The sequence below is a fragment of the Opisthocomus hoazin genome, chromosome Z, assembly GCF_030867145.1.
Source record: "Opisthocomus hoazin isolate bOpiHoa1 chromosome Z, bOpiHoa1.hap1, whole genome shotgun sequence".
NCBI lineage: Eukaryota > Metazoa > Chordata > Aves > Opisthocomiformes > Opisthocomidae > Opisthocomus > Opisthocomus hoazin.
Genome location: NC_134454.1, coordinates 57,117,859 through 57,142,807, shown reverse-complemented (window position 1 = coordinate 57,142,807; position 24,949 = coordinate 57,117,859). Strand labels below are relative to the sequence as shown.

The following is a 24,949-nucleotide window of genomic DNA, read 5'->3' as shown; positions in this document are numbered from 1 at the left end:
CTGGGATCTGAGCACTCACAACCACAACTGTAGTAACTGAGTGATAAGCTTTGAAAAAACACTTAACTCTAGAAAAGAAAAATTCTGAAAAATCCATTCTTTGTCATCTAAGATTGGCCAACTGGGTTCAGTGGACATGCGGTTTTAATCTTTACATGCCTTGGTTTCCTTCTATTTCAAGAGAAGGAAAATACTGCTTAGGAGTGCTGTTAAAGTTAATTCATTGATATTTGTGCTGCACTGAAATGCTATAGAGAAATGCTTGCAGGGACGAGGCACTGAGGAAATCCATAAGCAATGCAAATTTTTCGAAGTGTGTGATAAAGGCTCAGACTGACCAGTGATGATAAAACAAATAAGAGACTTTTCTGTTTGTTTGCTGAACATCAAATGCCCTGGTGCACTGCGTGAGATGGCGTTTTTCTAGAAAGGAGTATAATTGTGTTAGATTGTATTTCCTATGGATTCATACTAGGGTACCTAGATTTTAATGTGAGCAAGATTGTGAGTTTTCGTGGGTTTTGTTCCTGGAATCACTTGGGCTAAGTCCTCCACACACAATGCATTCTTCCCTCTATAGGATTTAGGGTAGATGAGTGGATTTGGTAGCTGTAGGTTCTGAAAATGGAGCCATAATGGAGAAGAGGTATGCAGGCTTGACTACAGGCAGCAGTGTTGCTCGCCCATACAGAAACAGCATTATAATGCACTGGAGACAGCTTGGGCACATTGAGTTCAGAGAGCTCAAAAAGAGCGCTGTTAGTGACCCAGGACACATGTGAAGGGGAATTAATGCATGGATGGAAATCGAGAAGGTATTTACATCTGATATGGGGAGGGAATCTGAAAGAAAGGCATCATCTGCGTTAGAGTCTGTACTCTCCCTTTCCGAATACAAGAAGATTGTATTTCTTTAATTCAAGAGGATGATTAAAACTGAAGTGCTTTTTTATACGGTATGTAATGAGATTGTGGAGTTTTTGTTTCATTGAAGGTTCTTGAGGCTACCTAGTATCCAGATTAGAAAATTAAAGCTTTGGATTTTCTTAAACTGTATACTCCAGGCCTCTTAACTATTTCAGACTCAAATGTGGCTGTCAAGTATCTCAGATCTTATGTCCCATTTGCTTTCCCTGAAGCATCTCCTGAACATCTGTTTGAACTTACTCCTGTCAGTTTTCTGTACATATGGTCCTTATGGTTATCCATATTTTTATCTATGTGTAGCATTCTGACAATTAATTTTGACACAATGAAGTAAGACCATTTTGAATTCATTGTGGAGCATAGAGCAAGCTCATTAGTTTCACTGTTTTAAAAAGAATGTGTGCAAACCCATGGTTTCAGTTTAGAGCTATTTAAAAAGTTTTATTTAGCTTATTGACATGTACTAAGTTGGTAAGTGAGGTCTGTACCAAGTGAAAACTGTGGGGCATCATCATAGAAGTGTCTCCAGCTTTAATATGATTTTTTTATTCACTCACATAACTGCTCTTCATCTATAGGCCTCAGAATTGTATTTCAAAGGTGTGTGCAGGTGATGGCTTGATTTCTGCCACTTCAAGTCATTTGTTCTAGTTTTGAATTAATTTTTAAGTACAGATAGAAGTCACTGGAGCCTCCAACATATTTGGAAAATTCCCTCCACCCCCTACCCAATCCCCAGTTTGTTCTGAGAATGTAGTTTTAAATGAATGTTAGGGAGAGGATGGATTTGTTTGGTGGAATTTTTATCTTTTTTAATGTTAAAATATTTAAATACTTCTTTTTGCTTAGTTGATGATTTGCCTTTTTTATCACCCTGCAGTGACTTTTGTGAGTGTCTTAATTCTTTCTGTCATGATTGCTTTATTTGGAGCTTCTAGGAGACTTTCTCTAAAAGTTGCACCATTTTCAGTTAGAGACCTGGGTGAAACTTTTTTTATTACAATTAAACAGGGAACCTGGACACAGGAGACTTATGATGTTTCTCCCATTTGCACATGGGATATTGGTTAGAGATTTTTATTTCTTGCCAGAAGGCACTCGGAAAAGTCCCTTAAAGATAGGAATTAGTGGTCTTGTACTGTTGCAGTAAATTTTATAGATGCAAGTCCATTCTTCCAAATTTTTGACTCATTAGGACATTTCAGTGTCAGATACTGTTTGCAGCTGTCACTTCACACAGCTCCCCTGTAGTATTTTAAATTTGTTCTTAATTTCAGTATTTGTATAGAATTTCACATTTCTGTCAAAATATTATTGAGCCTGTTCCACATTGAATTTGGATCATCCCACTGTCATCACTAACAAAATCCAGCTGAAGAAAGACGTTAATTAAGAAAAAAAATCAGGTTTTAATAAAATATGTTGCAAAAGATGAAGCAACAGACAAAGTTTAAAAAGAATAACTCTTTTTTTTTTTTTTTTTTTTTCTTCTTACCTCAGGTCAGATTTGGTCTTCCCCCATCACTTCTGCCACTTCCTGGTGCCAGATTCTTTTTGGGAGGCAATGTTTCTTGTCTTGTGTGACAAGAGGTGCTGTCTCTGGTAGGATAAATTATCTTCTTTGCTTTCATTCTTTTTGTCTTTGATCTCTTATCTTTCACCCTCTTAATTCCTTGTCATTTCCTTCCCTCTGCTGTTCTCTCCCTCTATTACTTTCCTCCTTAGCTCTAGGGTGGGATTTCCAAAAACATCTGAGGAAGCTGTATACCCATGTTGGGTTCAAGTGCAATTGAAGTTTAATGCCTATCTCTGTAAGCCTCTTTGAATAGCAAAGCTCTAGTGTTTCTTGGTAGCACAACTAGCTCTCGCTTATTTTGGAAAACAGATACTGCTGAAAATGGTTTTTAGATAGATGTTTCTCTGACCTGTTACAGAGATGGATTTGTGTTTTGGTTTTGTTTGTTAGATGAGACAAGGTGGCTTTAGTAGTGAAATTTTACTTGCTAGTCTAGGTTATGACTGATTAATTCTTTAATTGTTTGTTGAGGGTAATAATTGTTTACAAAACTGTTCAGTAACAGTTGATTCATGGTATTTACATGCAAATGGTATTTAAGGTCTGGCTTCTATTAGCTTATTGATACTAAAGCCACCAGTATTCTTCACGGAAGGCAATTACTATTTGCCAGCTCTCTTAGACTGTAAAAAATTGAAGGATGAGGTGAAGTCATTAGGTATAAACAGTTAATGTAGAAATTGGCATGAATTAATGTGACAGATGGGATAAAGTTGTTTGAGAATATCAATATTCATATTAGGATTGTAATGTTAAACCAATTTGTAAATGAATTCTGCACCTCTACAAACCAATAGAGTTTCTCTCCAGATGCTTGATAGTACGGCAGGAACTTGGTGTCAACTTCTGGGAGTAAGCAACTGGGCCTAGAACATCAGAATTGCTGGGAGGCTGGATGGAGGCATCCAGGAGGTGGCTGGTAGGAGAGCAGTGCTGTGAGTGGTTAAACAGGTGATGTTCTCTGGGTACCTATCTCAAGCATCCTAGCTCCAGCGGTAATTGATCGTAGAAGATTTTCAAGGACACAGATGCGTTAGGATATAGTCATGTAGGGACTTCTTGTGTGATTGTCGGTAACTTCTGTCTTTACTTCCAAATAAATAATTCTGGTAAGAAAAAACATTCGGTTTTACTGGTAATACATTTTTTGCATAACTTAGCAGTTTGTGTATTAGCTGTACGTGCTTAGAAATTGGTGTTCACCTGGAATGAATTTGAAACTGCTGGGAGTCTTGACTATAAACCTTTACTTTCTGGCTGGACTTTTGTTTTGTGATAGCTGGAATGAAATTAGGTCTGAAGAAATCTGTGGTTTGGGCACAAAGGCTCAGGGTACCATCACTTCACTTTCACTTCAACAAAGCAGCTGTTTGAATTATTGGAAATATTTGCATGTACTTTTAATGTAGGCAGTAACGATGAGACGTGCTAACACAAATGGTGTTTAGTGTACAGGTATTACGTGCATATCAGTATGCAAGCTGGTGTGTGGATTATCTCTGCAAGTGGAAAATTTTTGTGGTGAGGAGCACCTTGTGATTCACTGATGAAATTCGGTCTGTGAGAGCAGCTTCACCAAAAGTAATAGTGGTGTAACGCAGGTCACAACTGGACAGACATAGTTCTAGCACTGCAGTTTCCAAAGTTTCTTCTGACTTCGTCTCTTTAGTGGCCTTACTTACTTTCGGAAATTAATTTCAGCACCTGAGTTGTTGTTAGTATTATTTTTCACGTGTCCAGAGTAGACTCTCTCCCTAAACCTAGCTCTGGAAACTGAGGTAAGATTGGGAGAGCATTCAGGATGCCCTCGAAAAAGACGCCTAAGCTTTGCGCAAGTAAACTGTAGGGAATGCAGAGCTTTCTCCATCATGACTAAACTTTTTGCAGTCATTTTCAATAGATGTGTGTAAGCTCGGATGATGTTAGTTCCATACTTGTCCCCTGCTACTGTTTGTACCGTTCTGGTGAGATGAAAATGTCAGCAAGTGTAGTTTGGTGTCTGACTATACAGATGGAATTCAGTTACTTCTGCTGTAAACCATGACCAATTTTTTTGTTGTTTAGACTTGTATTTATTAATTAGATTAATTAGGTACCTTACAGATTTAAGAAGACAGAATAGAAGCTGTGCAGAATGTCTTGACTCAGGAGGAGGTCAGGTACCTTCCCCCCCCCCAGCTCTTCATCCTTGGTAATCTTCAGTTTTGGAAAACTGCAAAGGTGAATGAACCTGTTTGCCCTCTTGAATGCAGAAAGAATGGATGCTGTGATCTGCAAGTATCTTCTCCCACGTGGTTTTGGCATATAAAGCCTATGAATTGCCAGGCAGGCTCTGACAGAATACCAAGTGTTCCTTCTTCTGGAAGACTTTTGTGAGGAGCTGAGAAAACAGCTTGAGATTTTGCTATAGAGAAGTGACTTTATAAGTGAAGATTTTTACGTGAAGATTTCTTAGAATATAACCTTCACTTTATAAGCGAAGATGCCTTGGTAGAATTAACAATTATTAGTCAGATTTATAGTGGTAGAGGTTGCCGTAGAGAACATGCTGTGTTATTCCAAACTACTGTCTGAATTTTATTTAGAAGCAGAGGATCTGCAGGATGCAAATTCTCAAGAATAACTGGTGATGTCATGTTAAGAAGAAATATAAATGGAGGATTTTAATAGGTTTTGAGTTGTTTGTAGTCTGTTATGATATTGTCCAGCTCTTCAGTATTGAAGCCAGTTACTGAGAGGTGTCATTCTCATTGTACCTCGAAGGTCAGTTAATATTTTGTTCCTGGAAGCATTAGGAATTCAATGAAAGTGACCAGAAAGCTGAAGGACTGAATTGTTGAGAATTACAAGCCAGAGTACTGTTATCTCGCCAAGAATAAAGTACTTTGGGGGGATAATTGATTGAGGTGCAGGACTTCAGGCTCTAGCTTTGATGAATACTGTGATGTATTTTTTTCAGAGCAAATATTTCATGTCAACAGCTGATGAATACTGTTTCTAGTACTTGCATTAAACTTCGTGTTGAGCTTCTTCCAAACCTATTTTTCCTTTCTTCTGATGTCTTTATTCATGAACTAATACTTTTGAAGAAAGCAGACACTTCCTTAATTTGTGTAATATGACATTGCATTAAATGTCCATAATCTGTAAGATGACACTGCCTACATGCTGTTTCATAGTGCTAAACATTTGCAAATCTTGGCACTGTATAGCAATTGTCAAGGTCCTTGCTGTAGTTTTTTCCAGTTAATCCAGGAACTGTAGAGAAGCTGCTGGGACTCTGGGGAATGTCTCAGGAATGAGAAACTACAGAGGAAATATTTTTAATGATCTGATGACCCCGTATACCAGACGAAGCAGACCTTAGGGGCAGAGAAGACTAAAGAAGTTGTGTGTAAGTAGTAGGGTTGTGAATCCTTTTGTTTTCCTCCTGCAACAATTGTAAAAATCTCATTGTACACAAGAAAAATGGAGTCGCTATTGGCTGTACGGTAGGCTCTAAGTTATTGTGTGTGGGTCTGCTACCTGTACTGAAGGATGTCTGCAAATCCAAAAAAAGCTTGAAAACTCTGCCTGTAAAATAGATTTTATGCTGACAGTATTTCAGGTGCAGTGCCATATCTTTTTCTTCCTAAAAAATTAATGTAAACTTTGGGAAGGTAAGAGGTGCAGAATTGCTTCTGAATTCCATTGCTCTGCTGTTAGGCATGTCAGTGAATTAAGGTAGCTGCCAGCTGTAGCACATGCGGAAGAGTCTGGAAGGAAAGTAGTTACATGTCGTATCAGTCAATAGAGAGCTCAGAAAACCTGTTAATACAACAGTTGGCTTAAAGTTGTACCAAGAATGTGGACATTCTGTTGTGCTGAATGGGCTGAAGGTCTCTCTTCATCCCTGCTCCTCAGTGATACCACCTTGAAGACTGCATAGGCAAATGGATACAGTTTCATGCTCATACTCACCCTCAGTTATGAGTATCCATAGACTGGAAGGCTGTGCTGTTTGTCAGGTAAAACTGACATGCATTTCCAAATCAAACTTGAGAATCCAACGCAGTGTGCAGTGAGGTAGTCTTAAAGAAATGTTGAAGTGTTTAAATGTTTAAAGAAGATGCTAACTACAGAAGATTCAAGTATGAAGTTGAATGGTTTTGCTCATAAACTTCTGAGAACTTGAAATAGCTCAGCAGTTTAGTGAGTGAAAACTACCTTTCTGTGTGGAATTTAAGTGGGAAATGGAGAACAGAGCTTATAAATTAGTCTGAAAATGTAAAGAAAAAGTTGTAGTTTTCAGTGTTACGAATGCATTATGTCTGTGCTTCCAGGATGCAGAAACTGAAGTAAAACAGTGAAAATCTCTGGTGTCTCTGCCTTACCCAGCTTCATTGCCTAGGTTTTCTTCATCAGTACCTTTAAATTATAGCACCCTATTTCTTTTTCTAATAGGCAGATCATTTAGAAATTTACATGAATGGAGATCTGCCTGAGTTATTTTTACAGTTGATTTTCCCCTTATCCTCAAAGTACTGTTTTGTGCGTTTTATAACTGCAGCATGGCATCTGAGCCTATAGTAAGTAGTGAGACCTAATGGGATTTGATGCTCTGTCTCCTTGCTTTTTAAATTATGAATTGACGTATGCTTTATCTGTGTTGATAAAATGCTGTGTTATTAGGCACCTACTTTATTCTTGTAGTTCAGCAAATAAAGAAAAACATCTCTATAAACTTCTGTTATTTTCATTTAGAAAAACATCTTTTTTGTTAAAGCTCGATTTACAAATTTTTAGAACTCTGTGGGAAATAAGTTGGGGGTTTTTTTGTAGTTGTCATTCAATCGTTAGATTAGGTTCCTGTACTGAGTATTCCTCTGTGACTGTAAGTTTCAGACTGTTTTCATCTGGCTGTTGATCCTGTGTGCTAATGCAGTTTTCCAGGTGTTTTTGACATTGTTTAATTCTGAATGTCTTCTAGAGCAAGGCTGAAGGACTCTTGTCTCCTTTTGAGAGTAAGGATGAGGGGCTGCAGAAGGCTTTTGTCTGAAGCAAGATGTTGGAAATTGTGGTACCTGTCCGACTCCTGTGGTGTAAGCACAAGAAAGCTTGGAAACTTGCTTCATTAAAGTTTACCATGAGGATTTCGGAGATCCAACTTTCAGCAGGATAGAACAAAAATCTCCTTTTTTTTGTCTTTATTCTACCATTTAGTGTTTCTACCTGCAACAAAACAGTTACATGGAAACCTCAGTTATTGTTTTGTTCAGAGTTGTTGTTTCCCATTCCAAGGGAAAATCGCGGCTCTAAATACCAGTCTATTACATCTTCAGTTTCTGTACAAAAATAAGGATTATTTTTTCACTGCTTTCAGTTCCAGGAATAAAAATGAACTCTGCCTTCCTGTTCTTAAATTTCTTAATGTGATTGGCTTTTTATGGCAAAATAATAGTGAAGCTAATGAACTTCTATTTCATGTTTTCTAGGTAAAATGATCCCTTGTTATCTGGTTTGACAGACTTACAATTTTTTTTTATAGTTGTCCTGAGTGATGCTTTTCTTTTTCATGTGTTGGATTAAAAATCCAATTGTGTAGCATTTTTCCTGAGAATCAGGTTTACTATGAGGACAGGTTTGAACAAATATCTTCTAAAGCATTTTTTATGAAGTAGAAGTAGTGTTTTGTTGAAGAAATTGAGGTAATTTCAGTAAAAAGACTAAGTACTGAAGATTTGTGAACTGTGGTCTGTGAATCAGTGATGGATTTTAGTGTATAGTGACAGATTGAAAGCTATTTAGGAAAAATATCTGACTCATTATTTTCAAATAGGGTGGTTAATAAATTACTCTGAAGAGTTGTATATATGTGTAAAGGGTGGATGGGACTGTGAGGAAAGTGTTCAGAAGGTAATACTCTGATAATTTTTGGTTCTTTATTCATAGTGGTAGAACAGGAGAGCTAAAAAGAAACTACAGGTAATAAAACTAAATGAAACTCGTCCTAATGAGAGGAGGAGAGAGGAAGGTAGGTATTTGGTATGGCTGGCAAATGGCTGGGTTGCAAATTCAGGGAGCATATGAGCAATTAGCAAAGAAGAATGTGCCTTGTAGAGGTGGGAAGAAAGTGAGAAAGGAATGGGAGAAACTCAAAGCCTGACCGAAGTAGGCATGAAACCTTTTTTGCTTTCGGTTACTGCATTTCCCACAGCACTTTTCTGGTGTAGCTTTCACATCATAAGCAACTGTAGTTTTTGCAGGCATGTTGTCAGCCTGAGAAGCTGTTCTCTTTAAAAAAGAGTGGGAGTAAAAGTGGTTGCCAAGACAGTCTGTTTATGTTCATAGTAAAAAATGCCTGAGAAAGCCCAGGGTAGAACATTGCTACTACTTAAATGAACAGACTGTGGATTTTTAACCTTCTATTGCCATTTTAAAATATAAATTTATATTATCATTCTGTCTTGTGTTCAGAGAAACTCAATTATTTTTACAAGTTCCTAGACCTCTTGTGGTGGTAAGGAAAGATAAATTCCTTTTACAATGTTGTGGTGCCATTCAAAATGATGATTTTGAAGGCAGGCTCTAAGTTTTAGAGTGTTACTGTGCTCATCTCTAAACTTAGTTGGGTGGTAGAGAGGAATCTAGGTACAGCTGCCTGCTGCGTGTCAGACTTTGCTACTTTCTCTAGTAAAGAGGAGAACCACTTGTTCTTCTTTCTCTCCCTCTCCCAGATGCGTTCTGCATGTGTTTTCCTGACATGAAAAATCTGTGTATTTCTAGACCACTTTGTGCAACTCTTTACTGCAAGTCTCAGCTATTGTGGGACATGTTGTAATCACAAGGGATTACTGCAAGAGATGGAACGCTCGCTTGCTGCCTGAAAACTCTTTTGTCTTTCACTTCTAGCTCTGTAGTTGCCCAGTCAGTGCTGCCTGCTTCCTGCATTGCTGCCTGTGCTAAATCTTACCTCTTCTCTGTGCTGCACGGTAGAAGAGCTTGCTACGTTTGCCTGTTTGGGGAATGCTTAAGTATCAGAGGGTCTGGAGTGAGTCTGACAGCGCAAAAGGAGGTAAAGCTGAACATGTATTCCGTATACCAGGGCTGTGTACCTAAAAAGAGTATTTAATTTCTGCTAAGATTTTTGCAAAGGTAAGAATTTACGAGGAAAACTGATGGAATAAGAAACTCTGCCATTGATTTTACAGATACAGGATTTAGACCAGTACTGTTACTTTTGTTTTCTTGCCCTGGCACTGTTTACAGCTTCCTCAGTTTAAGTATTTTTCTGTTAATAGAATTCACATGCTGTTTGCCATTTTCCAGATTAACAGAATCGTTAAATAAGATCATGTCTGGTGCCAGTTTCCTTTGCTGCCCCATTACAAACTTTCTGCACTCTGATAAATGTGTTGCAATTTGTTTAATGTGTTTTCAGTACTTCAGCGGGCTTTCATGTTTTGTTGGTTTTGATGGTCAAATTAAATTATATTAATTGAATGATAAGAAACATGGGAGACTGAGTATCAAATATTAAGTTAGAAACCAAATCTGCTTGGTCAAACATCTTTGCAGTGTACACTGTTACTAGTTCTACTTTAAAAATCTTAAACACGTCTGGCAAAACGTTTCACTGTGAATTGGTTCTTGTGACAGGTTAAGAATTCTGCTGGTTTCTAAATGTTACGGTATGTTAAATAAAATACTCTATTCAGGGAAGGTACTTGACATTTTTTGTTGAAAAGATAGAAGTCTGATACTCTGAGCGGAAACGTCTTTGTGCTGTAGGAGGCCAGCATTTAAATTTTAACCTAGTTTTCTCTGTCTAAAAGGAACAGCTAGTGAAGAGTCCAATCAGGATATGATCCTAGACAACACTATTTAGATTGTCAGTAACTATTTAAGATGCTATTTTGTTTTTTTACTGAAGTGGTTTGTTTCTGGTTTGTAGTGTTCACAGTAACTTGCAAAAGTAATAACACAGAAAATAGAAGGCATAGCAAATCTTATTCTAGAAGGTTTCAAACCTAATAGCTGTCCTTCAGTAAAGGTAGGTTCCACATTTATTGTTTGCTAAACAAAATTCCTCAGATAGAAACAGGGTTGGCTAGTTAAAAGTGTGTAGAATTGGTCTTCTGCAGCTGCTTTCTGACCTTATCTGAAGGAGTTTCCCAAGTCTGCTATGAAATTGTTAAAATCCTTTTTTCATTCATGCTTGCTTTCTGTATTTTGGCACATGGATGTGTATTATTTTGTTAGTCTGTTCTCTTTAAGGTAGACATGTTTGGTGTCTATTATAAAGGGTGGGAAGGTATTCCACCTAGCTTGTCAGGAAAGTAGTGTTTTGCATCATAGGCTGTATAGTGATTCTCGGTAAAATGATGTCTAGATAGTAAGTCCGGAGTTTTCGAGAGCCTCTAGAGCAGTTTCTAGTTTATGTGCATGGTGTCCCAGAAGTGTGCTTAGAGAGATGAAAGAATCTGCAGGTGAAAGAATCTGTAAAAGTGGTTGTTCTTTTTATCATGTAGAGGGAATGTATGTTTAATATTGACAAGAACCAATTGAGGTTATGTGTGTGTGCTTGTGGAGAACCTATTTTGGCCTATTCCAGGTCCAAATAAGTCAGCAATATTTAAACCTCATCTTACAGACATATTTGTATAGAATCTTCTTTTTCAGTCATTACGTACTTGGGCAAATGAGCTTTACAACAATTGTTGGACAGTGATCAATAGATTCATATTTATCATTTGGTTTTGGTTGGATTTTTTTTTTGGAAGAAGGTGGTATTTAAAAGAAAGTTGCACACATAGGGTTTACTAGTTGGCTTTTACGTCATCCATCTGGGGTTGTAAGAAAACAACTTCCCTCTTTCAGCGAGTTTTAGCCAAGGTGGTAGTGAAACCACCAGTGTTTCTGGGATCTGTTTTTAAAAATTGAAAATGTTCACTTAGTGTTTATGTTTGCATTAATAGTGGCAGAGTTGTTCTTAGACCTGCTGTACAAATATCATTGGTGTCATGGGATGCCATCCACTGGACAGTATGATTGGTACATATGAGACTGTAGAACCTGCATGTGAGAGTTGTAAATCCTGAAGTAAGAGTACTTACGAATTTTTTTACTAAGATGTTGAAGACCTACAAATACTTTGTTAGCATTTCAGTATGTTTTTCGAAGGAGTAAAACCAGTCCTCCGTGTTACATTTTGATACTGTGGCCTTCCTGTCAAAGTTGGATCTGGAGTACAGATGTAGAGTGAGTTTTTCAGTATTCAGTGAAATTTTTGGTGGTGTTTTAAGGAAATATAAATGGTTGTAAAAGTGGTCTTGTTCTTTGGCTGATTTTAGTACTACATTATTAAAATAATTGTGTAATCAAACAGAAATGGATGGACTGACTTATAAAGGTTACAAATTCAAGTTCAGAAGCAGCAAAAGGCAGCTAACTAGCACAACTTTATTTCATCCATTACACATAGGCCTTAAGATACTAAGTTTGATTACCTGACCAGATACTAGTTTGTGTCTGGGACACTCCTCCCTGGCTGCCTCAGTGCACAGGATGGACTGCTCTGAGGATACAATAGAGACATGCATTCTGTTGCACATCTGACAGAGATGTGAGGCAGTCAGCTGCGTGAGGTCCTTGTTGCGGTGTGAGAATTGGAAGGCATGACAGATGGATGAACTGGGGAATTACAGAGAGAAAAGGACGGTTTCATGGGAAAGGCAGGTGACTGTTGCTTTGGGGAGCTCGCTCTCTCCCTTCCCAGCGTAGTGTTGGGTGTGATTTGCAACAAAATGCACTACACAGGTTGCAACCTTTTGTACCACAGAGGAAGCAGCACAACATATTCATTTTCACTTGCATGCTTAAGTTGGGATTTTTGAAAGGTGGTTTTGAAAAGCAGTAAACCATAAAGTTTTTCCAGTCCCCTTGAAATTCAGTGGTGCTCTTACATATAATCTCCTGGTCTTTGAGAAGGGTGAACCCCTTTAGTATTTCTGGTAAGGTAGGAAGAAATGCTGAAGTAACTGACATTTTCATTCTGGAGAAGAAATCAATGACGAGCAAATTTTGTATTTGTTGAACATTAAAGAAATTCAGTGATCCTTACTCTGAGCACTGATGAATTAAAATCAGTACCTGAATTGCAGGCCGGAAGGTTGGGTTTTGGACTTGTAGCTGATAACAGGCATGTTAAATGGTGAAACTACCCGTGAACTTAATGTCTCCCAATGTGTTGCTAAAAACAAGGAGTTTAATTCTTAGGGATGCCACAAGGACTAAATACTGCTCTTGGGAGCTAGATTTTGTTTTCTTCACTGTTTGAGTATGTCAGATGCAGGCTTCGTGCGTGTTTTAAATGTTTTCTAGTGATTCGTGGATGGCATTTTCTCTGAAATTTGTAAAAAAATTAAATGATACATCCAAAGTATTGCTAAAGTTTAGCAGCTCATATTGTTTGAGGCAGGAACATATTCTAGTGTCTTTGTATAGCTTATCTTTAACCATATGTTCTTCATAAGAAAAAAACTCCTGCTGTTCTCTCCACATTTTCTTAGGTCATTTTTGTCTGGGCCAGACTATTGGGCTTTTAATATTATTCTGATTGCCCGTAGTATCTGAGGAGGCCAAGTAGGGAAAAAAACGCTTTGCTCTTTGACAAATGGGTATCTGTCCAAGGTACAAATGGCTTGGGGCATTCAGGACATTTTAACTGATATTGCATCTTAGCTTTGCTTGTAGCTGTAAAAAAATTAATCCTGAGGTATGTAGTATTTTAACCACGTTTGCTCGGCATTATTCTTTCCTTTATGAAATCAGATTATGTGCTCCCTTCGATCTCTCTATTAAACCCAGGAGAAGTTGCTTTCATTGTAGTTAATTCAAAAACACTCTGTGTCGTAAGAGCTAATAGTATTTGACTATCAGGATCAAAGTGTGAAAGGTGTTGGTCAGGGGAGTTGTTCTGGGTTTGTGTTGTGTTTTGTTTTTTTTTTTTTTTTTTAAAACATCACTGTTCACCATGTTACATATAAAATACTTGTGTGGTATCTTCCCTGAAGTCAATGGCCTGGATTAGATGTAGATGTGGGATGACTTGATGTGAAAGTAGTAGGAAAGAGGTGCTGAAGGGGTGAAACATTTTAGGTAAAACATTTTATTAATGGGACAGTTAGGTGTCCTGTGATTCATTTCACTCAAAATGTGAAGCTGGAGAAGCTGAGACTGTTGATATTGTGAGGGAATACTGCTGAAGAAACTTTCAGAACTTGGAAGCTTGATGATTAAAGTGAACCAAAGCTGCTTAGGCTTTTAGCACAATGCTACCCTCTAGTGGAATAGTGTTGCATTAAAAAACCTCAACTGTCTTTGTCAGTCAGCAGCAAGGTTTTAGTTGGAACATGGTATCTGTTATGCAGTATATGTGGGTACTTGTATAGCAATAATAAAGTAGAAGAAAATTTGAGGAAGCCACCTCTATTACCTGTAATAATGACAATGTAATCTGTAATTAAAATGTGTTTCTTACTCCGACCGTTCCAAATTGTTGCTTTGCAAAATGTGATTCAGAAGTTTCACTGAACAGCAATTCATTCGGGGTTAATAGGATTTCATTCAAGACCTTTTTAAAAAGTAGCGTTTTGTGCAAGTCGAGATGTATGCTGAATATCTAAATCTGTGTCACGCGTTGTTCAGGCTCTTCTGGTTGATTGTTTGCTTTTGTTCTCTACTTCAAGGTGAACCTCTCCAGATCATGTTTTCTTCTCTAAACTTGTGATTAATATGGATGCGTGCAGTTAATCTGATGTTCTTGAACCAGTAACATACCTGCTGTATTTGCAAATGTAAGGTAAATGCAGGGAAATGGTGGGTAGGCATCTGGTGAAAGACATGCTGTGCTGACTGGGATATGTTGAGTGTTTGGGGTTTGTGCAGGGAAAAGAACGTTTGGAATTTCAGTTATGTTAATGATTAAAGTACAGAAAAATTAAAAACAAAATCAAAGCTTTGAGGAAAGAAGTTTTACATACTGTAGCAGAAAGAATACCATGGACACAGATTATTTGCCTGGGTATTTCAGTTTCCAGATCCCAGGTTGGATAGATGGGTGAGGTTTTGGCTTGAAGAACAGGAAGAACTGTAACAGAGCTGACTTCGGTGAGACTGTTGTAAAAAGGGAAGAATAAGTGATGTAACTTCCTGAAAAGAGGTCATGCTGGATTCAGGGGGTGGTCTAGGGATTTAAGCATGGGTTTAGCTCCCAAACTGAGGCTTTTAATTTAATTATCATTTCCCTTTTGTGGTTTTAATTCTCTGCTACACAAAGGGATGTAGAAGTAACATGGTACATCCCCTGCTGTCAACCTCTTTCTCAAAGGGGAGGATGTGGTAGCTGTGTCAAAATATTAACCCTGAGAGATGCAGAAAGCATACTGTCTCTTAATAACGTTGTTATCCTCTTGGTCTGACTTCACCAGTCATAGTGATGTGTTACGCTAATGTTAGCTTTCCTGTTAGAATCAGATAGTAGACTTTCTGGTAATTGATGATAAGAAGTGAAATTCATCTGTTTGAAGCTCTTGTTGTACATTTCCACTGGAAATGTTCTTAAGTTTCAAATACAGACATTATGTTGTGATATATTTGTGTGGCTGAGTTTCTCCAAAGTTAGTGTCAGAAAGTGTATGGGGGTTGCAGCTTGGAACGATAGGGAGAAGTATTGGTATGAAGAAAATGTGTAAATGAATACTTCTTAAACATGTCTGCTTTCAAGAAGGAACGATCTAGGTGTTTGAGAGAACATGTAACAGGAGGAGTTTGCCTTTTGCAAAGAGGCTCACATCTGTGTTACATCAACTGTTTTGAGCTTAAAGGAAAAAGTGGGGAAATATGACTAACTGGAGAAACATGGCTTAATACTTCGTCTGGAAAGCTGATAGTGTGTGACATAGACTCTGGGTTAAACTAGTCTGCTTATTTCGGTGTGATGTCTAACTTGCTGATTAATTGTTTTCTAGAAAGTTTAGGAGGCAACAAAAAGACTTGCTGTGCTGCCAATAACTGAAAAGTTTTTTGTGTATAGCACGCGTTGCTGGGGAGATATGGGTGCTGCGTAGGTAAAATTTTGTAGATCTCTGTATGGGGGAAAAAACCAAAACAAACCAACTGAAGCAATGAAGTTCATTCTACAGAGTTAACAAGCAGGTGTTCTCAGAAGGTAGGTCGCTCTCAGTCTCCCTGTCATCTCGTACAGATCCTTCAGAGCTTATGGATGAAATAGCCGAGAAAAGCATTTCAAGTGAAAAAGTTGTAAAAAACCAAACACAAATCACGTTGAAGATGAATGAATAGAGCCATCCTCGAAATGTAGTTCTTTGAGGCTATTAGCAAAGATTCTTGAAATATTTCCTTCTAATACACTTTTTCATGTAGAGTGATGCTTTCAAAGTAGGTACTGAGTGAGGAAGCTAAAGAAATAGGTTCAGTATTTCTGTAAGCATGATGCTTAGATGTTAGCAATGATTACATAATGCCTTAAGCTATCCCTATAGGTAAAGAAACTAAGGGAAAAAAATGATAATCTGTTCGTCTAAACGTGATGATGCAATTCTTTGAACAAGTAGCTGAGATTTAGAAGTTGTTACTTATTGTTGCATTCCTCTGTTACGTGTGGTAAAGCTTCAGTTCAGATGCTACAGAGTGGAGTATCACAAAAAAAATGCAAAAAAAATTTCTGTTTAAAATGGAAGAAGGTCCTAATTTCTATTTTACCTATGATGTCAGGGATGGTTATGCTGTTCTTCAGAATTAAAGTATTAGGAAGTGTGGAAGCAAAGGCTGCAAAGCAAGTGGATTTTTGTCAGTGGTTAATGTGCTTATTGTTGTGTTTTCCTCTTGATCAGCCATTATACTGTTTAGCTTTTAAGAGTGTTTAGCCCAAGATTCCTAACTGAACAGTCAAAATACTATTCAGTACTATCAAGTAAAGGTGCCTGTAGGAAGGTGCATCCTAAGAGATTTTATAACTAACCTATTGTTATTTCAGGTGCTTGGGTTTGCCCTCATTTTGCTCGGAGAGTTCAAGATTCTAATTCTGGGAGAGCAGTGTCTTTTAAAGACATGAATACGTTTAGAAATGGAGTTATGTCAGCTGCATGTGTCAGGCTGGCTCCTGTTAGTTGTTGAGAAACAGCAGCAACAAATTTGCCTCTGATTTAAAAAAAATGCATTTATTGCTGTATTAAAGCCATTTTATTTGTTTACAGGTGTCAGCTGTGATGCATGTTTAAAAGGAAATTTTCGAGGTCGCCGATACAAGTGTTTAATTTGCTACGATTACGATCTGTGTGCAACTTGTTATGAAAGTGGTGCAACGACGACAAGGCATACAACTGACCATCCAATGCAGTGCATACTAACAAGAGTAGATTTTGGTAAGTGATAATTTCGAACTCTAATAATTTGGTGCTATGTTCTGTCTACAAACATTATACAGGTTTTCATGTTTCTGCTTACTAATTACTTCCCCGCTAGCACACTGAAAGAAAAGCAAGTTCTTATCTTCTAAAAACAGGCATGTTTTCTTTGATTTTAGCATACAAGAACTGTTTTATATGTTTCTTTTTGCATTTCTGGTGTATACATATTTTTAATCTAATTTTGGTCTGATGACAACAGATTATCAGACTAGTAAATACATTTAATAGCAATGACTACTCCTGACTTCCAGTGCAGAAGATGTTGCAGCCTTCTGCCTCCAGTATGCTATACTTCAGTGTCACAGTGTACTGATGGAAAAATCCTGGTGAAATTTTGTAGGAATGTTACTCACTGGTGGCTTATATGGGACTGTAGGTACAGCAGGGGTAGTGATAGGCTATACTGAGTAGAAAAGACTAGTGGCAAGGACTAGCACGTAGTCTTCTTGGAACTCCTTTGAAGATCTCTACTCATTTCAGAATTATTTCTGACTGTAAAACCAGGTCAATATTAAGAAATAATTGTTCTTGTCTCCTGTCCTGCTTGTTGTTTCTATTGCGTCGTATTTGTAATAGCTTGTAACACATGAGAATTCTGTGACAAACCACTGCTCTAAGATTTGCTGATGCTGGACATGTGTTTTGTTTTTATGTTAATCCAATGCAGTTAGCATTTTAGTAAAAGTTTTTTAGAGATTCCAGCTCTGTTCTTTACATTTCAAATTCCTTAAGTATGGTTATTTCTTAAAAGCTGAAGTCTTAGTAACTGTAAATTACTTCTTTAGCCTTTTGATTAAAACAGAGGTAATATCTACTTCTTTATGACTTTAAAGATTGGAGGATACCTGTGTGGAGAAACATGCAATTGATTTCTCAAAGCAATCTGTGAATGAAGATGTCTCTCATTTTCTTTTAATTCTCGGGTCTCTGTTTGCCCTAAAACGCCTGGTCATGACTTCCAGGCCCTGGGAATCCAGGGTTCAGAAGGAAATAATTTAGTGCATTTATCAAAAATGCACACCACCATTTTAGCTTGCATATGTTTCTTCTTGGGCTTGTTTTTTTTGGTCTCGCTAGTGAGGTAAAATTCTCTGTGTACAGTATTTTAATTCAGGGTTCTGGTCACTGTTTGAGATGCACAGTTCAAACTTCTTAGCCCCTTAGCAACAGTTATTATTGGAAGTTACACATGGCCTAAAAGCACAGCATTGCTGTAAACATAAAATGCTTGTCATAGAGGTAAGATGATTGAAAAGTGCTTGCTGTGTTTCTAGGCATGTGTCTAGGAAATACATTTTGTTTCTTGCAACTTCTGGAAATCTTTGATAAACTTATCTTTTGTTTTAATGCATTTTAGTTGTGTATGTTGTCGGGGCAGAGAGGTTTTTGCTATTTAAGTCTGCATGAAGAATACAGACGGTGAGGTGGAAGAAAGTTGACAGTGAAGTATTGAGATGGGTAGTAGGATTCCAGGGGCTACTTAAGCATTGCTGCGTGTTTATGCTACTGTGGCTTCCTTAAATAATAAGAAAACAAATGTCTAGAAATTTCATATAGCTTGATATCCGAGCATTGGTCCAACAGAGCCAGTGTTAGAAAAACAATACTGCAGCTCAGCTCTGCAGCAAGACTCCTGGTTTGATTAACACTATAGAACAAGAACAGGAAGGAGTACATCACCACCAGACTGTGAACCACTGCAAAGATTGATGGCACCCAAGTACTAGTGACGTTGTAAGCTTATACACTGGAGAATGAGTTAGAGAATATTATAAATAACATATTCCTTAGGGCTCAGGAGGGTCTGTGACGTCCTTCTTAAAATGGTTTTATTTTAGTTCCCTATAGAATGTAAGACACAAAGGAGTGTTTATAATGTAGTACAGATGCTTAGAGAAACTGTGGTAACTTTGAGAGCCTTGTGTAGCCAAGCAGATCATGTGACTTTAGGAACATGCTAAAATTTAGGAGCTAAGGAATGTTAAATTTAATTAGAAAATCAATAATGGATGGTAGGACTAGTCTAGAATGACATGTTTCAGAGTTGTGAGGGTAGCTGTTCTAGTGAATACTAAAAATATCCAAGGAAGCAGATATTAGTGGGTTAAAAGAAAATAATCAAAAGGGGAAGACTGGTAGTGTAAAACTAATGCTGTTGAGGTAATGAAGTCTTCAGTTGCTTCCTAGTGACATGGGAAGTTAAGTGAAAGGAGAATAATTTCTATTCCTAAGTAAGGAAAACTTCAATAGAAACACAGGATGGAAGGGTGTGAGTATAGGTGCATGCGTGAAATGTAGTTTACATGGCCATTGACAAACTTCAATACTGTTGTCTGTGGTCAGGTTTGATTCAAAGGTATGAAAACTGTTTTTAATAGGAATAAACTTGCAGTTGTTGCTGATGGTGGGGAGGCAGGTGGACAGCTGGTAAAAGATGAGTATTTTACCAAGGAGAAGGAAGCAGAGTTGGGGGATCCTTCCGTTGCAAAACTGATGCAAGCACTGCAGAGAAAGTCGGTGTTTCAGCACTGAAAAAGTTAACATATTATTTACCTCCATGAAAATTCTGATCAATTTTTAGGCTTCCTAGGTACTGTAATAACGTTGCAGAGTATACTGCAAGAAAATGAGCTTCTGTAGGTGCTCTGAAGGAGCTTTTGTTGTCATCTTGAAATTTTTCGATTTATTCTCTCCCCCCCTGAGACTTGGACTAGTATAGGAGCCTGTGCGAGAACACTGGAAACAAGTAAAAAGCCCTAGTGATATCTGGCTGCACATGTGTTCACTCTTCTACCATCCAGTTGGCATATTTGTGTCTTAGGATTCAGTGTACAACCTAGTATTAACTTTGAAGCAGGATGGGATCCAGAACAATGGCAGTGCTGTTGTTCTTTGGTTGCTGCAAGAGGCAGTATAAAAAATCCTTTAACACACACCCACACACACCCCCCAAGAGTGATATACTGGTGTAACAGGGACAGAGCTTAAAATAAAATATGAAGTCTCATGTGTGATGATGAGTGGCCTTTAATTAGTTTATTTCTGAGGGGTCAAAGAATAGAGATGCAATAGACCTGTGTAAAGAACAGGAATGTGCTTACTAGGCAGTCGTACTTCTGTGCTTACAATTTGTCAGGACAATGGAGAAGTTCAGAGCAAATTTCCCAGTTTTCTTTCTCCTGAAAAAGAATCCTAAGCTGTTAGGATGCTTTATGATTTTAAGCACGTGGCTTGGACATTACCGCCATCATTTTAAGGTGGTTATAGTGGCAGAGAAAGTAATGCAAACTGTTTGTAGAATTCTCTGCCAGACTCATATTTTGTTACTTTGATAAAAGTATAGAACAAGTGTACCTTCACTTGCCAGCTCGTGTGCTTATGTGACAGAAGATCCTGCCACCTTTTGTGCCTAATTCTTAGGCAAAGGGAACTGCTTAAATAATGGTTACCTTGGTAATGGATAGTGTGAGGTCTGACTGGATTCACCAGAATTCAGCTTGAGGCTTTTGTGATTTCCTTCAACCACTAGAACAAGATCTGTCTGGTAACTGTGTGTCTTGTTAAGTCAAAGCATCATAGAATAGCCTAGTGTGTTTGGAAGGGGACTCTGGAGATCATCTGATCCAACCTTGTGTTGGAAGCAGGGACATAAGTTGGGCTATCCCATCAAGCCAAGTCTTGAATATTTTCCTCAAGGGGTGTTTCACCGCTTCTGGGCCACCTATTCCAGTATTTAGTTCCTACAGTGAATGTTGGGGGTTTTTATTTGTTTCCCTTTATTCAAGCAGAATTTCTGCTGAAGCAGCTTGTACTTGCAGCTCATCACCATGCTTCCTTTTGAAGAGCATACCTCTTTCCTCTACAGCTACTTTTTCAGTATAATAAGTTGGAGATAAGATCCACCTTGAGCCTTCTCTAGGATGGATGAACCCCATTCCTTCAACCATTCTTATGTCAAGTTCTCCAACCCTTGGACTATCTTGGTGGATGCAAACATGTGTGCACGCACACAACACACATAAAAACCCTAGATCTTCTTGATTTTATTTGAGTACTTGTCTTGAATTGGAGAGATCAAAACTGAAGCCTGTGTTGCGGTTGTCTAACAAGTGCCGAGTAATCACATGCCTTGATCTGATGGCTGTTCTGTTACTGATTTAGCCCAAGTCATCCTTTGCCTTCAGTGGTACAGGGGCACATTGCTGGCTCATGTCTGGCTCACTCTGATCCCCTGGTCCTTTTCAGCAGAGCTGCTCCTCAGCTTGTTGACCCTACCTTTGAGAAGCTGCTGTTTTGTCACTGCTGAGTACTGGGAGGTGGGCTGCAAATCCTTTCATATCTTCGTTAGCATCTGTGCTTGTTCCTCTCTTCAGCATATGGCCCTTATTGTTGTGAAGCAACAAGACCAGGGCTGCTCCACAAGGAATAACAAACCAGGAGCTGAGGGTGACCACAGCACAGGCAGGAGTGGTGTCCTCACTGACAGGGTCTGTAGGGCAGGGTTGGTTAGCAGGAACCGGTCCTATTGACAGTCCCTGACAATGCAAGTGTAGTGAGTCACTCTGCGGTCCATACAGGAGACACATCTATGGTAGAAAGAGGGCTAGATGCAGCTGCAGCATAGCCCATGGCCAGATGGTCAGACCTTAGATTTAGCCCATGGACAGAAGGTGTGTGTGTGGAGGTCTGCTTTGAGGCAGCTAAGGCCTGTTGGTCAGCTCATGGCCCTGATGCCTGCTGGGGTAACAAAAAGCCCAGCTGCTGCTGGACTGAATACCTGCTGTGTAATTGTTGTCAGCCCCAGCAGTACGTCTCATACTGAAGCTGTGAGCCCAGCACTGTCTGGCTGTAAGGTTGAATACTGAGATTGGCAGCTGACGAAACTACATGAAGAAAAATGGAGGATGTGTTGTTTCTTCCTGCTAGACACAGCTCTACTGGAAACTTGCTGAAGGATTGAAATAGTGATGCTCTGGTTGGAAGGAATGAGCAGCTGTTTCCAAATTCTACTGAGCTGGCATTACTCCTAACAAACATAGCTCTTGCACAGCCTTTATAGTGAAAGGGGAGAGTTCCAAGTGGGGTGAGGAGAGATCCCACCTGGTGAAAGTAGATCCCTTCAGTCTGTAGAGCAGGACAACATTGGTGATTAACAGTATTAGAGTCTAGACGAGTATTAGTTACATTGCTGTGTAACTTTGTTTCATAGAGTCAGTCAAAAGAGAATTCTGGTTGGAAGGGATCTGTGGAGGTCTCTGGTCCAACCTTCTGCTCCAGGCTGTGAGGTCAGACCAGGTTAGTCAGGGCTTTGCCCATTTGGGTCTTTAAAACCCCCAGGAATGGAGATGGTAGAGGGGTGGTTTGGGTATCCTGTTCCACTGCCTGTCCACACGGGGGAAAACATTTTTATTATATCCTGTTATTCTCCTGTACTGCAGCTCTGTGAAAAGCCTGGCTACAGTGTCCTTGATTCTGTCTCTGAAGGAGACCTCAGACTGCAAGAAGTGCCTAGACCTTTCTTCTGGGGCAGGGACAGGCAGCAGACCTGCCTGCAAAAGGTATGCCCAGGTGGAGGACCTCCTCTAGCAGGTGGCTGAGCTGCAGGAGATGGTGAGAAGGCTGCGTAGCATCAGGGAGGCTGAGAAGGAGATGGATAGCCGGTTCCAGTGGCAGACTGCAGCAGACCCTTGGCCAAACAGCCAAAAACTCCTCCACCAGCACACACAGAATTGGGGGGACACAATAGTGGAGGAGAATGGAAGCTTGCAAGGGCAAGGACCAGCTGGAGGAAGAGACTTCTCCTGAAGCCTGAGATGCCCATGCCAAACGGCTTCACTGCTGTACATCCAGGAGGGGAAGGACCCATATCAGGAGACACGCTGGAGCTGAATAAGGCAGCCCAATCTGTTCCCTGTTTAACAACTAGCACAATTAAGAAAAGGCAGTAGGAGGGGCATGGATTTCATGGATGAACCACTCAGTGGATAAGGAATTGGCTGGATGATCACACTCGAAGAGTTGCAGTCAACGGCTCAATGTCCAAGTGAAGAACATTGACAAGTGGCATTTCTAAGGGGTCGCTCTTGGGACCAGCGTTGTTTAACATCTTTGTTGGAGACATGAGCAGTGGGATTCAGCACACCCTCAGCAAGTTTGCCAGTGAGACCAAGCAGTGTGGTGCTATCAATGTGCTGGAGGGAAGGGATGCTGTTCGGAGGGACCTTGACAGGCTGGAGAGGTGGGCCTGTGTGAACCTTGGGAAGTTCAGCCAGGACAAGCACAAAGTCCTTCAATCCCAAGCACGAATACAGGCTGGGTAGAGAATGGCTGGAGAGCAGCCCTGAGGAGAAGGACATGAGGTTGCTGGTGAAGAGCTGGACTTGGTCCAGCAATGTGCACTGGCAGCCCAGAAGGCCATCTGTATCCTGGGCTGCATCAAGAGAAGCGTGGCCAGCAGGTCCGTGGAGGTGATTCTGACCCTCTGCTCTGCTCTGGTGAGACCCCACCTGGAGTCCTGCATCCAGCTCTGGAGCCCTCAGCGCAGAAAGGACATGGAGCTCTTGGATTAGGTCCAGAGGAGAGACACCAAAATCATCCGAGGGGTGGAACACTTCACCTGTGAGGAAAGGCTGAGAGAGATGGGATTGTTCAGCCTGGAGAAGAGAAAGCTCCAGGGAGACCTTACAGCAGCCTTCCACTACCTGAACGGGGCCTACAAGAAAGCTGGAGAGGGACTTTTTACAAGAGCATGTGGTGATAGGATAAGGGGTAGTGGATTTAAATTGAAAGAGGGTAGATTTAGATTAGATATAAGAAAGAAATTCTTTACTGTGAGGGTGGTGAGGCACTGGAACAGGCTGCCCAGAGAAGCTGTGGCTGCCTGCTCCCTGGCAGTGTTCCAGCCCAGGTTGTGACGGGGCTTTAAGCAGCCTGGTCCAGTGGAAGGTGTCCCTGCCCATGGCAGGGGGATCAGAACTAGATGATGTTTAAGGTCCCTTCCAACACAAACCGTTCTATGATTCCAGTTGGCCTCTTCCTTTATGCAAATGTTTACAAATAGAGGGTAGGTAAGCATTATTTCTTTTATTTATAGTAGAGTATCTAGCATAGCTTTTGGAATGCTTTTTTGTTCAGAAAATCTGCAGCAAACCAGAATTAACAGTAGTTTTAAGGGTAATACTGTTTTGAATAGTATTGCTGCTTGATGAGTGACACAGGAATACATGTACTTTGTAAAGTGTGGTATGTTGCCACCATCTAGTTCCTTCAAACGCTGGGGGGAAAAAACCCCAAACAAATACACTACAAATTGTATAATACCAACATTTTTTCTAAATGTATTTATCAAATTGAAATTACATTACTCATATCATGAAAAGTGAAACTGAAATTCCTGACTTCTGTGTCCCCTTGTAAAGAAATATGTCTTAACAGAAACCAAGGACAAGCTGTTATAAAATGTAGTCCTGAATCATCTCTGAAAGACTGTTTTTTATCTAAGGAATCCTACTGTACTCCTGTCTCATTACTAACCTCCTGCCAAGTTTAAGAATGTGTTAGATTAAAATGTTAAATAAAAGCAGTCTGTAGCTATGGATGAATAATAAAGCAAAACTGCTAATATTTATTGTTGAGTTTTCTCATTAAATTCATTCTGGATTTTGGGTTTTTTTCCCCCAGGAAAAGCTATAATGTCTTAACACTGTTGAGCTTGAAATCTGTCTTCATAAACTATTGTTGAGGCCTCTTTGGAGAGTATTCTGATCCTTTTACTCCTTTGTAGACTTCCTCTAATTGATAAGCAGTGTGGGTAATGAATCTTCTCGTAGAGGGACGTGATGTAGTCTGGTTTTCTTTTTCACTAATCAACCTTGTATTCCTAGGTACTTTGAAAAGGGGGCTGTAGAGGTTCAGAGGAGTTCGAACAGTTACGGGCTCCAGCTTTTGTGTAAGAAAGAGGTTTTCTTGGTGGCCA

At 39.4% G+C, this 24,949-nt stretch overlaps 1 protein-coding gene across 2 annotated transcripts in view; it reads left to right on the top strand.

The window, feature by feature from the left end:
• Positions 1-24,949, top strand: part of LOC104333560 (E3 ubiquitin-protein ligase KCMF1) — a 50,022-nt gene that overhangs the window by 6,374 nt on the left and 18,699 nt on the right. Inside the window, exons 3-4 of one of the 2 annotated variants that reach the window (XM_075410887.1) lie at positions 2,428-2,529; positions 16,762-16,929. In XM_075410887.1, the coding sequence (XP_075267002.1) occupies positions 2,428-2,529; positions 16,762-16,929 (270 nt within the window). The remainder of the gene's footprint in view (positions 1-2,427; positions 2,530-16,761; positions 16,930-24,949) is intronic. The other variant, XM_075410888.1, reaches the window with a different exon arrangement.